The 13419-nt window shown below is 39.2% G+C and overlaps 1 protein-coding gene across 7 annotated transcripts in view; it reads left to right on the top strand.

Moving 5' to 3' along the window:
- TUB (tubby bipartite transcription factor) overlaps window positions 1-13419 on the top strand; it is a 156577-nt gene that overhangs the window by 106201 nt on the left and 36957 nt on the right. For 3 of the 7 annotated variants that reach the window (XM_026850610.1, XM_026850611.1, XM_026850608.1), the window contains exon 5: window positions 10504-10641. The exons of 2 other annotated variants lie outside the window; for them this stretch is intronic. In XM_026850610.1, coding sequence (XP_026706411.1) covers window positions 10504-10641 — 138 coding nt within the window. The remainder of the gene's footprint in view (window positions 1-10503; window positions 10642-13419) is intronic. 2 more of the 7 variants (XM_026850612.1, XM_026850609.1) reach the window with 1 other exon arrangement.

The raw sequence follows: 13419 nt of genomic DNA, 5'->3' as shown, positions 1-13419 counted from the left end.
GCAATTGGTGGAATTTTCTGGTGTGGTTACTGCTGCAGAATTTATTGTTAGAAACTGGGAATGGATTGATTAAATGTTAAGTTAATAGGCCTTTTTTGTCTTGCTTCTGCAAGCATATATGCTACTGTAATTGATTTCAGGTGGAGAATTATTTTAATTATGTGTTTCTAATAAATTTAAAAAACTTTAGTAATATTTCTCTCTCTTTACTGTCTTTTTCTGGGAGGAAAATTTTTAAGATGGAACTAGATTTCTTTCCAGTCTGACCTAAGAAATTTGATTTAGCACAGAATTTTAGTTTGTTTTCTTTCATTTTTAATCACAGAAAACAGGAAATGTTGTCTCTTTCCTCTTTCACTCAGTAGCTTATCAAAGGTACAGAACTGTTCTAAGAAACAGTATCTCACGGTACAGAGGTGCTGTCATATACTAAACCTTCAGTCTTGTCAGTTGAACAAGGTTTTAATTTTCACAGATCAAATAGACATTAATGTCCCATAAATGGTAGCAAGTCTGCACTAACTGAGCTAAATTTTGCAACAGTTTGCACCAGGGTGGACTTTCTGATTTAAGAGCACAGTTAATCTCACTTAAGGTAAAAGTGACCCTTCCTGTAATATTATACCACAGCATTTACAGGAATACTTACTAATTTATTCTCCTTAAATCAGTCTGTTGTAAATTTGTCTCTCAAACCCATTCAATATTTCACAAGGTTTCAGAGAAGCAAAAAAAAAATGGAGTAATATTTCTTGTATTCAATCTGGAGTTTGTTAATCCCTGGGGACAGCTGTCCTTGTAATAAACTGCACTGTTAGCAAAAGCCAACTCAGGGGTGTTTAATTACCTAGTAAAGTATTTTATTGCCTTGTAAAATCCTTTGTTGGGAACATTGCTTTTGAAAATATTATAAGAGCTCCAGAAGTGTCCTTTTTTGGTGTGGTCTTCTCTGGGAATGTGCTTAGTGTCTTAGGTTACACTGTTTGCATGGTACGTCGTTAGGTTTTGATGGCCATTTTTAACTATGGTATTCAGATTCAGGGTTGCCACTTTTTTCCCCTTCAATGGAAACATTTGTATGTGGGAGTGTTGGATGCATGAGACAGCTGAGCTGTTTCTAAAGAACTATTCTGCTCTTTTCCGTTCATTTGTTTCTGTTATGGGCATGCTGATCTTAAGTTAAGAATGACTCTTTGATGGGAGTTGTCAGTCTACTGAATGAGCTACACTGCTGGGATGAACATGTTTGTGAAATCAATTCCTGTACTGCAAATGCTACAGAAAGAACATTTCTTTCCACCTATCATCCTCCTCTGCTCTCCTTTTTAGCTTGCACTAATTCTGTGTAGCACAAAAGTACTTGTTGATTTCGACAAATAATTGGATGCCTGTGTGGAGATATCTCTGTGGTACCCTGAGCAAAGTAGGTCAGAGATAACATCTCAGCAATTCTGAGACGTTTGGCTTTCTGTGCTGGGAAATTTTCTTTCATATGCTGCTATAGCTTATTCTGATGCAGTTATCTGTGCTGCAGTGGTTCCCTGATGGGCAACTCTACTATGGAATAAAAATTCATTTCATTTCAGAATAATTATCAGAGTGTGGAGTAAAAAGTCAGTCACTTTTGTTCGGGAATAAAACACTGGCCTGGTGAGCCATTTGTAGGTGGGTACAGCGGAACAGCATATTTCCCCAGTTAAGCTGATTGTAAGTTTTTCCATATGAAGGAGCCCTTGGCTGCTTTTGAACCTCTGCAGGGAGTTGCAGGGTGATTGCTGCTAGTCCTCTGGCTGCACATGCATTTTGCTTCATCTAGCTTGGTGCTGAAGGGAAATGCAAATAAATCTCAGACGCAGTAGGATGGAGGGATGTTAATTAAGGGCTGTGACAGCTCAGCTGGGGCAGCTCACAAAGGGGATAATGCAGATGTGGTTTCCCTACACTTTTGTTGCTCAGGATTGAAGATGCTGGGACCAGTTTAATTCAGTATGAAACTGAGCAGGTGCAGGGCTCTTTTGAGTTTCTTTTTTGTTACTTTAATAAATACCTAAACAGCTCTGCTGAAAGCATGTCTCCACTGAGTAAGGAGGACTATTGCCAGGATCACCGTAATTTTTTCTTAGATACCTTCAAAGTATAGAGGTGACACGTTGGTAGGATGAAATAATATCTCTGTTCCCTGCCAAGTGTTTCTCACAATTCCTCTGGGTGCCACGAGACTTTTAAGGAATGGATCCCCTTCCACTGAGGAGGTGGCTCTGCAGAATTCACCATGCACAGGTCACAAGATAGATTATTTCTTCTTGGTTCCTGCCCATATTTCATCTATAGGTACAGTTTTCAGATCCTGTGGCTTGGAAATGACCTGCATGTAGTATATTTTTTCAAAACCTTTTAGTTGTTGTCATAATGCCTAATTAACTAATAACAGCAAAAATGTTTGAGTTACATTGATGTGTATTTGAGGGATCTGACATGAATTAAATTGAACAGGCCAACTCAAGATAAAATGAATTCTTGTCACTCAGGTCCGTGAGTGGTTGGTTTGAGCTGGAGTATTAGCCATAGCTAGTGGTAACACGGGGCTTGCCTGTCAGCATCTGGAACAGGTAGGGCCAAGCATGCAGGAAATTGCTTTTGTTACTTGGAAGAGATTATGGAGATATATTTCATGGGAACAGAACATCTTGTTTTATAATCTGTGCATCTAGGAACACAGGTACACTAGCAGGAGAAATAGTTCCATGGCAGCATTTCCAAAAGAGCTGAGTGTTTGGAGGTAACAGAAAGCGTTCATGTAAAATAACAAATGCAGTGTCCTCTTTTTTTTTTTTTTTTTCTTTTTCCTCCCCACTGAAATTAAGGTATTAATACAGATTTGGGACCACACTTGTAGGTTAGACCCTATATTACCTGCCTGCCGTTTAAAGAAATAGGTACCCTTGCATTAACTTCCACGATGTTTGGCTCCAGTTGTTACTATTACAAATAATGCCTCTCTCTCTTGCAGTACCAAATACAACTTCATCACGATTTCATCATTATAAATAGCAAAATAAGAACCAATAACAACATTTTGTATTGCTGTTAAGTTTACATTGTATATAAAAGACAACAGTCATTTATTCACTGGAATAAATTTAAATCCCTCTGTGTAGGAGAGACCACTTAAAAATTGCTTTGTCTTCTCTTTTTTGTGATCTTGTTTATTTTCAATTCGATGTCCTTCATAGGGGATATATTGCTACCTGTTTGTTTAAAGTTTTTATTAAATTTTACTTGCCATTCTGTAATGCTTCACAGTCACATCTGCTGGTTTGTTTTCATGTATCTCTTCACTCCTTATTTTGTGAAGTTTGTTGAAAACCTGAACAAACATTTTAGCCTGATGCGACATTGCAGAATACTGCTATGAGTACAGTTCGTTTCAATCTGGATTGCAAATACATGCTGAGTTTTCCTGGAGCCAAGTAGCATGCAGAGATACACTAGTTACTGCAACAATTTAATTACATTCTTTAATTACATTTAATGCAAATGATGAAAGCCCATTTTTACAGAGAAGAGTAATTTTACTTCTGTAAAAGTGGTGAATTTCCATTGGGGAGTGATTTTTCTTTTCACAGCACTGAAGAAGGCAGAGATTTGAATGAGTGCCAGATATGCTTTCATTAATATTACCATACTTTGTTGCAGCTGTGGGTTGGTTTTTTTTGAAGACTTGAAATTAAAAATGTTTTCAATTAGATACTCTCAGAGTAATTTTCATGGCAACTTCCAATTTAGAGATTTAGATTAACCATGTGTAAAAAGGCAAAATTACTTTCTTACTTTCCTTCTTTGACATTTGGCAGCACATCTAGATGTAATGGTTGTGTGGTGCGTTGAACAGACGACTGGTGATAAGCCATAGTTCTGGATTGTTAAATTTGACGTGTCATTCTGCTCCTTTACCATGAATGATGAGAGTTTTCTGATGAGTATCAAGCTGTCAACTTTATAAGACGACATCAGTTAATAATTCATTTAAAACTCATATATTTGCATGTTCATCAAAACAGTGTCATGCCACCCCTGTTTTCCACTGACCTTGAATGAGAAGGTATTAGTTTATTTTTGAAGATAGCAAGGAATGTTCTGTGCAGAAGACTATTAATACTGAGATCAGGCAGCACTCCAAGTATTGTGTGGGCAAAATACTTAACTTCCAATAAGCATATATTCTGAAATCTCCCTTTCAGCCACAGTCTCTTCACCTTCATCCTTTAAAGCATCTTTTTGATTTATCAGCAGTCCTTACCGTGCTAGTATTTTTCCAAAGTAAACAAACTAACCCAGCAGCAATGATCAGAGAGCAGCGGGTAGCAAGTGGTTTAGAGGCCTTTTTGTGGTTCTCAGTACTGAAAGATCTGAGATGGAAGCTTAGAGGCAGTTGCTCAGAAGTGCTTGAAAAACTCCCTTCTCTTTGCTTTAAAGTTCCACTTAAAGTAGATTTACGTTCAGTTACTCCTTCACAACTGGCCGTTATTTTCTGTCCTTGACAGTCGGGGTGTCTGGGAGCAGCAGGGCCCCGGCGGTGAGGGTGACCCCAGCACAGGCAGTGCCCTCGCAGGCACAGCACCATCCCCCGGGCTGCGGCCGCGGCGGGCAGAGGCGCCCGCTGCTGCGGGGATGCTGAGGGTCCCAGGCATGGCACGAACCCGTGTCCCAGCGCCCTGCAGGGTGCCAGTCAGGGCCGAGGGAGACGGGGCCGGCAGACGAGGCCGCAGCGTCTGTCGGAGGGGTCCGTCGAGCGGATGAGCACCTGCAGCAGAGCCCCGGCCCGTGGGCAGGCGACGGGGGGAAGCCCCCAGCGAGGCTGCTCAGGGCAAGTAAAGCCCACGTGTGCCCTCAGGGCCCCAGTACACAGCATAATGATGTAATTTCTTACTGTCCTTATTCTTCCCAGCACAGGTTTTTCACGGATAATTTCAGCTTTCCTTATGAGTTGTCTGCTTTCCCAAAGAGTCTCTGATTCGTTGCTATTGACTCTCCCTTTCACATGCTCGCTTTTCTTTCACCCTCCCCAGGGTCAGACATCAGGTATGTGAGTGGTAGGAAGAATCTTTTGTTTAATTCTTCCCTTTGTTCTTTCTGAAGAAATCTCCTTATAACAACGAGCTTTTAATAATGTCCTTAAGCAGCACCAGGTTCTCAAGTACACTTTTTCCTTTTTTCTCAGCTTGTTCACATTCACTTACAAGTATTTTCACCTTTACAAAATCAGCCTGGTCAACACATCAGCGTTAGATACATTAACTGCAAGGAGCCACAGGCAATTTATGGGCAATATAAGTTTCTGGGAATCTGGAATCTGACTGTAAATTACTAGTTGCAGGGGTAATGCCTTTGATTATAAGCATTTTGAAGCAGAAATCAAATCTTTGCCTGAGATTAAGTAGTAATTAATGTACCAGAGTTCTTGCCCTAATTCAGGCCCTTTTATTTAACTAATTTAATTGTCTATATAAAACTAATAAAAATATTTCATTACATTGTAAAATATAGTGGGTTTGCCCATCTTCAGAATAGTTCTGGTAGAAGCCAGTGTCTTTTAGATGATTGAACTGGTCTACAGAATCTACATTGATTAAATAAAGTAATAATGAATGACAGCCCAAATAAGCAGCAAGATTCAGTAGGGCTAGAACTTTACAAAGTAAAGTAACAAGCCCTTCGTACAGTGAAACACAAGAGCATCTCAGGCAACAGTAAGAAAAGAACAACCACTTTGCATCGATTAGTTAAGGTGCATCCTGACTGAAGTGTAGTTTATCTTTCTTTGCACGGTCCTCAGTCTGGATTTTACTTTTATTGTTGAGAGGATGTTGGCAAGCAGAATGAATATTTGCCTTGCAGTTGAACCAGTGAGTTGCCTCACACACCACATTGTCTCGTTCAGCCTCTTTCTACTTAAGATGTATTCCAGACAGACTGCACAAATTTTTAATGTATCCATGCAAAATTTTTTTTATTGTTATTTTTCACTCATTTCATTCTTCACGTAATGTACTGATCAAAACTAATTTTTTTTTAGCACATGGCATTTTTTATAGATAGAAATCGGTAAGTTATGATTCATAGAATTTTTTTTCCTTTCTCTGAGATCGTAAGTGTGCAAGCACTCATATCAAGAAAAATGGTCATGCAAATGGAAAAAAAAAAAATCTGTGTTTGAATTGCATGCTACTGTGTGAACTTTTCTTCCTGAAGGCCAGATGGAAAAACATGCTTTTCGTTTTCATTCACTCATAAATATGTGGATAGCCATCTTTCAGTATTTCTTTTTTCAGTTCTGTGTTGTCTGCATCATAGATTATTTCCTTACTTACAAATTGCATCCTTTTGTTTGTGTGTGTAGCTTTATCCCTGTAAAATGCAGTGTAGTCCAACACAGAACTGGTTTATAGGAGAGGCTGCTTCTTCCCACTTCTAGCGGTTAAAACATCGGTGATGCAAGGCAAAGCTAGGACACTGCCCTTCTCTGCTTTGATGCAAGTCCTTCCACACTCACCTTGTATTATTTTAATAGACTATTTGCTTGTTGTTCCTCCTCTTTACAGCTCAGATCCTGAACTAATATTTCAATCTGTGCTCTTTTCTGTCTCCTCAAAAGTATTTTTTCTAACATTGTATTGAGGTTAGTAGTCAGCTCTTGATTTAATGAATATGGATGAATAACTCTAAAATCATGTAATTGTTTTATTTGAAAGCTTGCCATTTATCTCAAAATTATTTCTTACAATTTATGAGTCCAAATGAAAAAGAAACACTGTATCTGAGAGTCCAGCATTATTTGCTGTTTGGAATTCTGTCTCTCCACAACACATGCTCCTCCATTTTTGTCTTGTCTAAACGCAATTTATAGTACAAACAAATTCTAATAGAAAAGGAAAATCGGTGGGGGTTTTTTAAGCAAAACTTTTAATAATTTGGGGTGGGGCATATGGAGTGTTGGGCTAGAGTTTTGAATGTAGTCTGTTGTTTAAGATAACTATCAATAGGGATTTTAAAAGCTACCTAAATTTCTTTTTGTACTGAAATGAATACATTTTTGAGTGACAATCTTTGAAACTTCATCCTTGTATAGTTGTATTTAAAGTTCTTTATTTATCCTGTGGTACTGCCTACCATTGTGTTTAACTTTTTGACATCCAGCTAAGGACATAATCATATTGTTGTATCGCTGAGGAGGGAGACCGGTTTATCTAATTTTCTTTATTCAGGTTTTCTTTCAGGGAGCTGTAAATTGTTTTATGGGGCTATCTAGAGCCTGTGGAGAATGTTGGTTAGAGTTTGCCATCCTGCTGAGAAGGGAAATTCTTGTCAGATCGTTACTTAGTGATCCAAAGATGTAGTAAAGGGCAGAGGGGAAGACATTTGATCCCTGACAACATGGCTGGGTATAAACATCGCCTCTATGAATTGCTTCATCTCCACAAAGACAAACTAGAAGGAGTGCTGGTTTGATAAGTTCAAAGCTCCACATGCTGATGACCAGCTGCAGAGTGAGTACGGAGGGCATTAGAAATGGCCATTCTCACAACTCTCTGTGCCAGGAGAAAGCACTGGAAATGGAAAACAGAATTTTTTACTTTGCCAAGTAAACCTCAATATGTTGGGCCCACTGAGCGAGGCAGGTCCACAGACCTCTCCCTGTGTGTTGGCAGGCTTCAGAAGACAGCCCACTGCCCACTGCGTGGATCAAAGTGTTGGCTGGCCCTCGTGACAGGAACTGCTGTGCTGCATAAACTTCACTTCCTACCAGGCTGCAGTGGGCAGCACTTACACGTGAGGTGTTTGGGGAGGTTGACTAGTGCTTACCCTGTCTTAAAGGCACGTAGGTAGCCAGGCCCCTGGAACTCAGCACTGTCCTGAACTGGATTTGTTACAGTCAGTAGCAAAACTACACAATTTCTTTGATACGTGCAGTCACAAGAGAAAAAAACAGAGTGGGTGAGCCTTAGCTGAGGTCTGCTATTTGCCAAACAGTTAATAACTAAGAATAACATGGTATTGTTGTGGAGATGGTATTTTGGGATTAGATTTGGATTTATTTTAGAGGTAGTGCTTTAAATGTAAGGGTAAAGCTCAGGAAACCATCCTTTAGAAACAGGAAATTCTGTGCCACTTCCTTTCATGAACCCAGATGCAGTATCTGCACTTTTATGGTTTAAATCTTATTTTGCAGCCTCCATCACTTATGTCTGAAAGTCCTGTTTCCCAGAGACATCAGTGATGGTATATGCTCAAAATGGCTACTGGACTGCAGTCTCATTCTCTGCCTTATCAAGTGCTGGAAGCATCTCCTTCTCTGTCTTTTGGAGCTCCATGGCCGTATTTATTATCAGATCTCTGTTGCTGAAAGTTATGAGACAAAAGTAACTAAAAAAGCTTCACGCTTTTGCTTGTTAGACCAAAGATGGCTGACAAGAGAGTGAAGATAAAGTCTTTAACTTTTCAGTTGACAATGTCAGAATGTTTCATCCTTTGATGATTAATCATTGCTTTGGACCCAAGTAAATGATGCTTCATCGGAGTGAATGAGTATTACCATATTTAAAACTATTTAGAGAACTGTCAGGTCCTTGAATACAGGTCATTTTAAAGTACTGAATTTAATTATAACATGGATTATCATCTTTAAAAAAGTAAAAGAACACATCCTAGTTTTTAAAGAGAGACTGAGCTACAAATATAGGGTAGATTGCTGGGTTGTCACATCACACCTATTTAAAGACTGTGGAGTGGGGACTCTGGTTCCCTGCTTAGTCCGGGGCTGCCATGCCAGGGCTGCCAGTACCCAGGGTACTGCTTTCTATGTGCCATTTTCCCTGGTGTCCTGTGCACTCCTTTCATTATGTCATTCATTTCCAGCGCTCCTTTACATTCAGCAAAGAGACTGCAATCTTGTGATTAATGTATAATAAAGACAGGAGTGAGGAGTGGGCAGTGACAAGCTGTTTCTTTGGGCTTTTAGTCACTCCTCTACTAATTTAAGGTATATTCTCCATAAAACTTGAATTCTTCCTCTGCATAATGAGAAAAGGAGCATGTGTTTATTGAGTGCCTCAGATGCTCACTGTATTGTGAACGTAATGCTATTCATAACAGATTGCTGTGCTGGGAAGGGTAGCTGTGGGCTTGTAAGCTACAGTCTACACAGACATGTCTAAATCCGTTTCATCTTACTCCTCTGAGAATCTCCTCGATGTTTCTATTGCTATTCATGAGCATGAAGAATGTGGTGAACAGGAAAGTTGCCTCACAGACCAGAAACCTAGGGAGAATTTCCCCCTTCAAAGAGAGGTTACCTGCAGTCCATACATCTTTGAGCATCATTTGGTCTTTTGGGAGTTTATGAAGTTCGTCGGGGTATTTTTAAAGTAATTTTGTGGTAAGCCAGTTCTTTTCAGTAAGATTCCTTAGTGGACTTTTTTTATCCTTTTAAAGAAAGCACTTTAATTTTAGGAAAAAGAAGGGGATGGTGGGAGGCCCCAGGTGCCAGGGTGATACTCCTCAGATAAACCAGTCACATGAAGCCTGTGGGGTTTAGCAATTAACAGTGACCAGCAGCTGGCACCAAAATCTCTTAGTGCCCACCTACAGGTTGTTTTGTTTGGGGTTAACAGTTTGATGATTACTTTAGTATTTCACAAAGGTAGTTGCTTTTGAGCCTTTGTAAACTCAATGTTGTTTCACTTCAGGGTTTGGCCTGGCCATAAGAAAGACTTACTGTGTGTGCTGCTTTCACAGATTCAAATATTGACCTCAAAGTGTGTCATGGTTTTAGATAACAACCAACACTGCATGAATTATGCTGACATTCACAGTTCATGCCATGCGTATTAAGTTGAGACTTCTAAGGAAACAATCAGTGTATGTTACAAAGTAGGAGGAGTTTTTCATTTCAGCTTGGATATAGCTTCACCATAAAATGCATGGCCATTCTACTCATCATACTGTGATATGTGCAGTTGTGCAAGATGTGTTTTGAAAATAACCTTCCAATGATTCCCTGTTTACAGGGTTAGGACGTAGCTTTAAGCACAGGCACTACAAAGTCTAAATAAAATTCTTCTGCCTTCACGCTGCCACTCTTGATGATCAGTCTGGCAGAGCTTTACTCTGAGGAAAAGTGCTTCCTACAATAGCACGGCAACACATTAATAATCTGATGTCATTTTTTGGCATGAAAGTTAGGAGCTGATATATTACTGGAAGGAGGAAGAAAGTTAGAAAATGCACGCCAGCTAACTTAACGCTTTCAGGTTTTTACTGTAGCTTTGCAAATTCTGGTTTATTTGACCCCTCTGCATGAATTGTCTGAACTATCAAGCAAACTCTGCTATGTCTGCTTACTCTTTTATGTCTTCACAGAGTTCTCAATTCATTCTCTCTTGTCTCTCTCTGTTTCTCTTGTCTCTGTTTTTCTTTCTGGTGGGGTACCCTGAATCTCTCGAGCAGTGCAGGAGGCTGAACAGGAAGATGTAAAGGTGATAGTGGATGCCCAAGCTCCGAAACCAACTAAAAAAACCAAGGCAGCAGCTGCAAGCTGTCAGACTGGCAGCACCAAAAAGGAGAAAAAAGGGAAACACAAAGGTTTGCTGCATGTGGCTAAATGTCAGATGTTGACTTGACTGCAAAATACTTCTTTGTAGTTTTTGGTGTTTGTGTGGGTTGTTGGTTTTTTTTGTTTGTTTGTTTGGGTTTTTTGGGGTTTTTTTTATATTTTCTTTGAATTTCTGAAAATTACCAGAAAGTAATTTCTTGACATTTTTATGAGATTGGAAAATATGAGTGACTTGGTGTTGTCTCAGCATGTACATCCTGGGAGTGAAGGAGGGCTAAAATTTTAAACTGAAGCTCTTCCAAAGGCAAGTGTTCGTTCAGATTGCAGAGGAGGAAAAAAATACTGATGGAAAGATGCTGGTGTTCTCCTGCAGTGTTAAAGAAAGGAGAACCATCTTATACCAGTGTGTTGTTTTAGATTACCTGCCTGTAATGTAATTTGGAGAAACAGCCTTAAATTACACACGTTTCTGTCCAGACTCTTAATGGGGTTTAAGCTATCCAAACCAGAGGTTAAGTGGGCCTTTTGAACATCAATTCAGCAAAACCAAGATAACATGCTCAAAATGGGTTCTTCAGGTTGCTACTTCAGCATTACTCTGTCCCACCTGATTGACATATGGGAGGTGTTTGTATGAAAAATTTTCTGCAATGACTTTGGTAAGGTTAGATAGAAAAAAAAAATTGCACTATTGATAATGACAAAAGGGTAGGTAGAAATGACATTGCCATTATTAGATTTACTGTTTGAGCTGCATAGACTAGATGAAAGAAGTAACATGCTACTTTAGAGGTATTCAAATTTTATAAACATATGCCCATTCACAAAAAGAGAGAGAGGTTTTTGTACCACATACACTTTATTTGATGACAAATGAGTAATGAAATTAATAAATACCTTGCAAATAATTTGCAGTTCTTGGATAAGGCCACTGTAACACTATCCTGTCTGGAATGTCCTGTATTCCTTTCCTGTGTATGTCCAACACTCCATTATTGCCTAACTAAGAAAATAGTGTATATCCTTGATAAGCGTATTTAAAGGTAGCAGTGACTAGTAAGGGTAGGTACTGAGGTCAGAGTATTGGGGTTTATCTATAGGGCTTTTGCAGGACTTTGAGCCTACCTTATCAAAATCTTTTTTCACATACCTGACATATTTAAGCTTAATTCTTGAGATCTGAATCTACAGTGTCTCTGTCCACAGTCCCTCTGACCTCAAAGGAAGCCTTAGATTAGACAGGCTTTAGAGTCTGGCCCTGAGGTAAAGACTTTATTCATATTTTTGAAAAGAATACAGTGTGTGTCAATACCTAGGCTTAAAATAATAAGTAAAAGGCAGATGTGAAATTAACTGAATGTAAAAAGTGTTGGCAAAATAAGTGAACAAAAAGTTGATGTTTCCCAATTTAATGTAAAAAGTAATGCCACTTCAGCGGAGTAATACAGATGCCAAATTTTATTTTGAAGTACATCTTGCTGAAGAGTCAACATTCTTTTACCAGCTTAAAAGAAAACCTTTTGTAGGCTGTAAGTGAGCATTGTGCAGGGTAGCACTTAAATCATGGCTACTGCATAAGCCTGAGGCTCTGTTTCATCTCATATAATGCCTGTTTTGCCTTTGTGGGGTGTCTATGTCCATCCTGTGTTCAGAACTTAAAATACTGTGCTGCCCAGTGCTGCTTAGTTACAGGAGGTTTGATTGGACAAATTTGCATTGTATAACACCAACGTGTGTGTACACTCACATGTTTTCTAGGCAGTTTTCTGACAAGCTTGAGGCTAAAATATTCCGTGAACAAAGTCCTAGCGGCAGGCTGGCGAGGCACAGAGCAAGAACCAGTGAGTGTGTGATTCCCAGGGCAGCTCTGCAGGCGAGATGTAGGCAAGTCAGTCCAGGAGCAGCGTGTGCTCACTGTGAAGGAGTTGTGCAGCTTTTTATTATCTCATATGCCAGTGTTTTTATGCATTTTCTGAAAAATTCCTCAAACGGGCAAATGTTGGCATATTTTAATAGAAGCAAGTTGTGTCAGTAAAAGTAATGTCACTTCATGCAGACTGAGAACTTTTACACGCTAATACTTCTCTGTGTGTTGGAAACTAACATTGTTAGCTATAGAAAGCTCTGCTTCTGTTGCGATTCTTACTGCTCATCCTGCTATGCTATGTGTGGTCTTCCCTGGCCTTCAGCACTCGCCTATCGGTTGCATCTTATGTACGTTTCCACAGAGTGCAGGTGTTGCTCATTAAGTATATTATACTAAAGAGGCAATATATTGAGTATCTCCTCTCCTGAAGTTTATGTGGATGAGTAGTAACAAATCTCAAGTTACAAATATCCCTGTCAGTTAAAGTATGTTCAGAGCACACAGGTAGCACCTTCTTCTCCAGCCCATCTACTTTTTCTGCACGCTGGTGTTTTAACTGTTCGTTCATGTATAATGTAACCATTGGAATGATATCTAGTTTACCTTTGATAGTGCTGTAAACTCAGAGAATTTGCAGGGAATTATAACTGGAAATCCTGTCCTGCATCCTGATTGAGGCTGCACATTATTTTGTTATTGGATGAAGAAGTAAAACCAAATGCAACTTTAAAATTAGAGGCATTTTACTGATCAATATAATAGCTAATTTGTATTACTTAGGAATGAAGAAAATGTAAGTGGTAGCAGAATCCTGTAGTGGAACTTGTATGAATTAAGACTCTCACTTCTACGACTAAGTGTGAGTCTTAAGAAAAGATTTTATAGTAATATTGAATGGCTTTGCTAATAACTTCATATCTAGCTAATGAACTTGGATGGA

Source organism: Athene cunicularia (genome assembly GCF_003259725.1).
Source record: "Athene cunicularia isolate RWA chromosome 5 unlocalized genomic scaffold, athCun1 chr5_part2, whole genome shotgun sequence".
Classification (NCBI taxonomy): Eukaryota; Metazoa; Chordata; class Aves; order Strigiformes; family Strigidae; genus Athene; species Athene cunicularia.
This window is presented reverse-complemented; position numbering and strand designations above follow the sequence as displayed.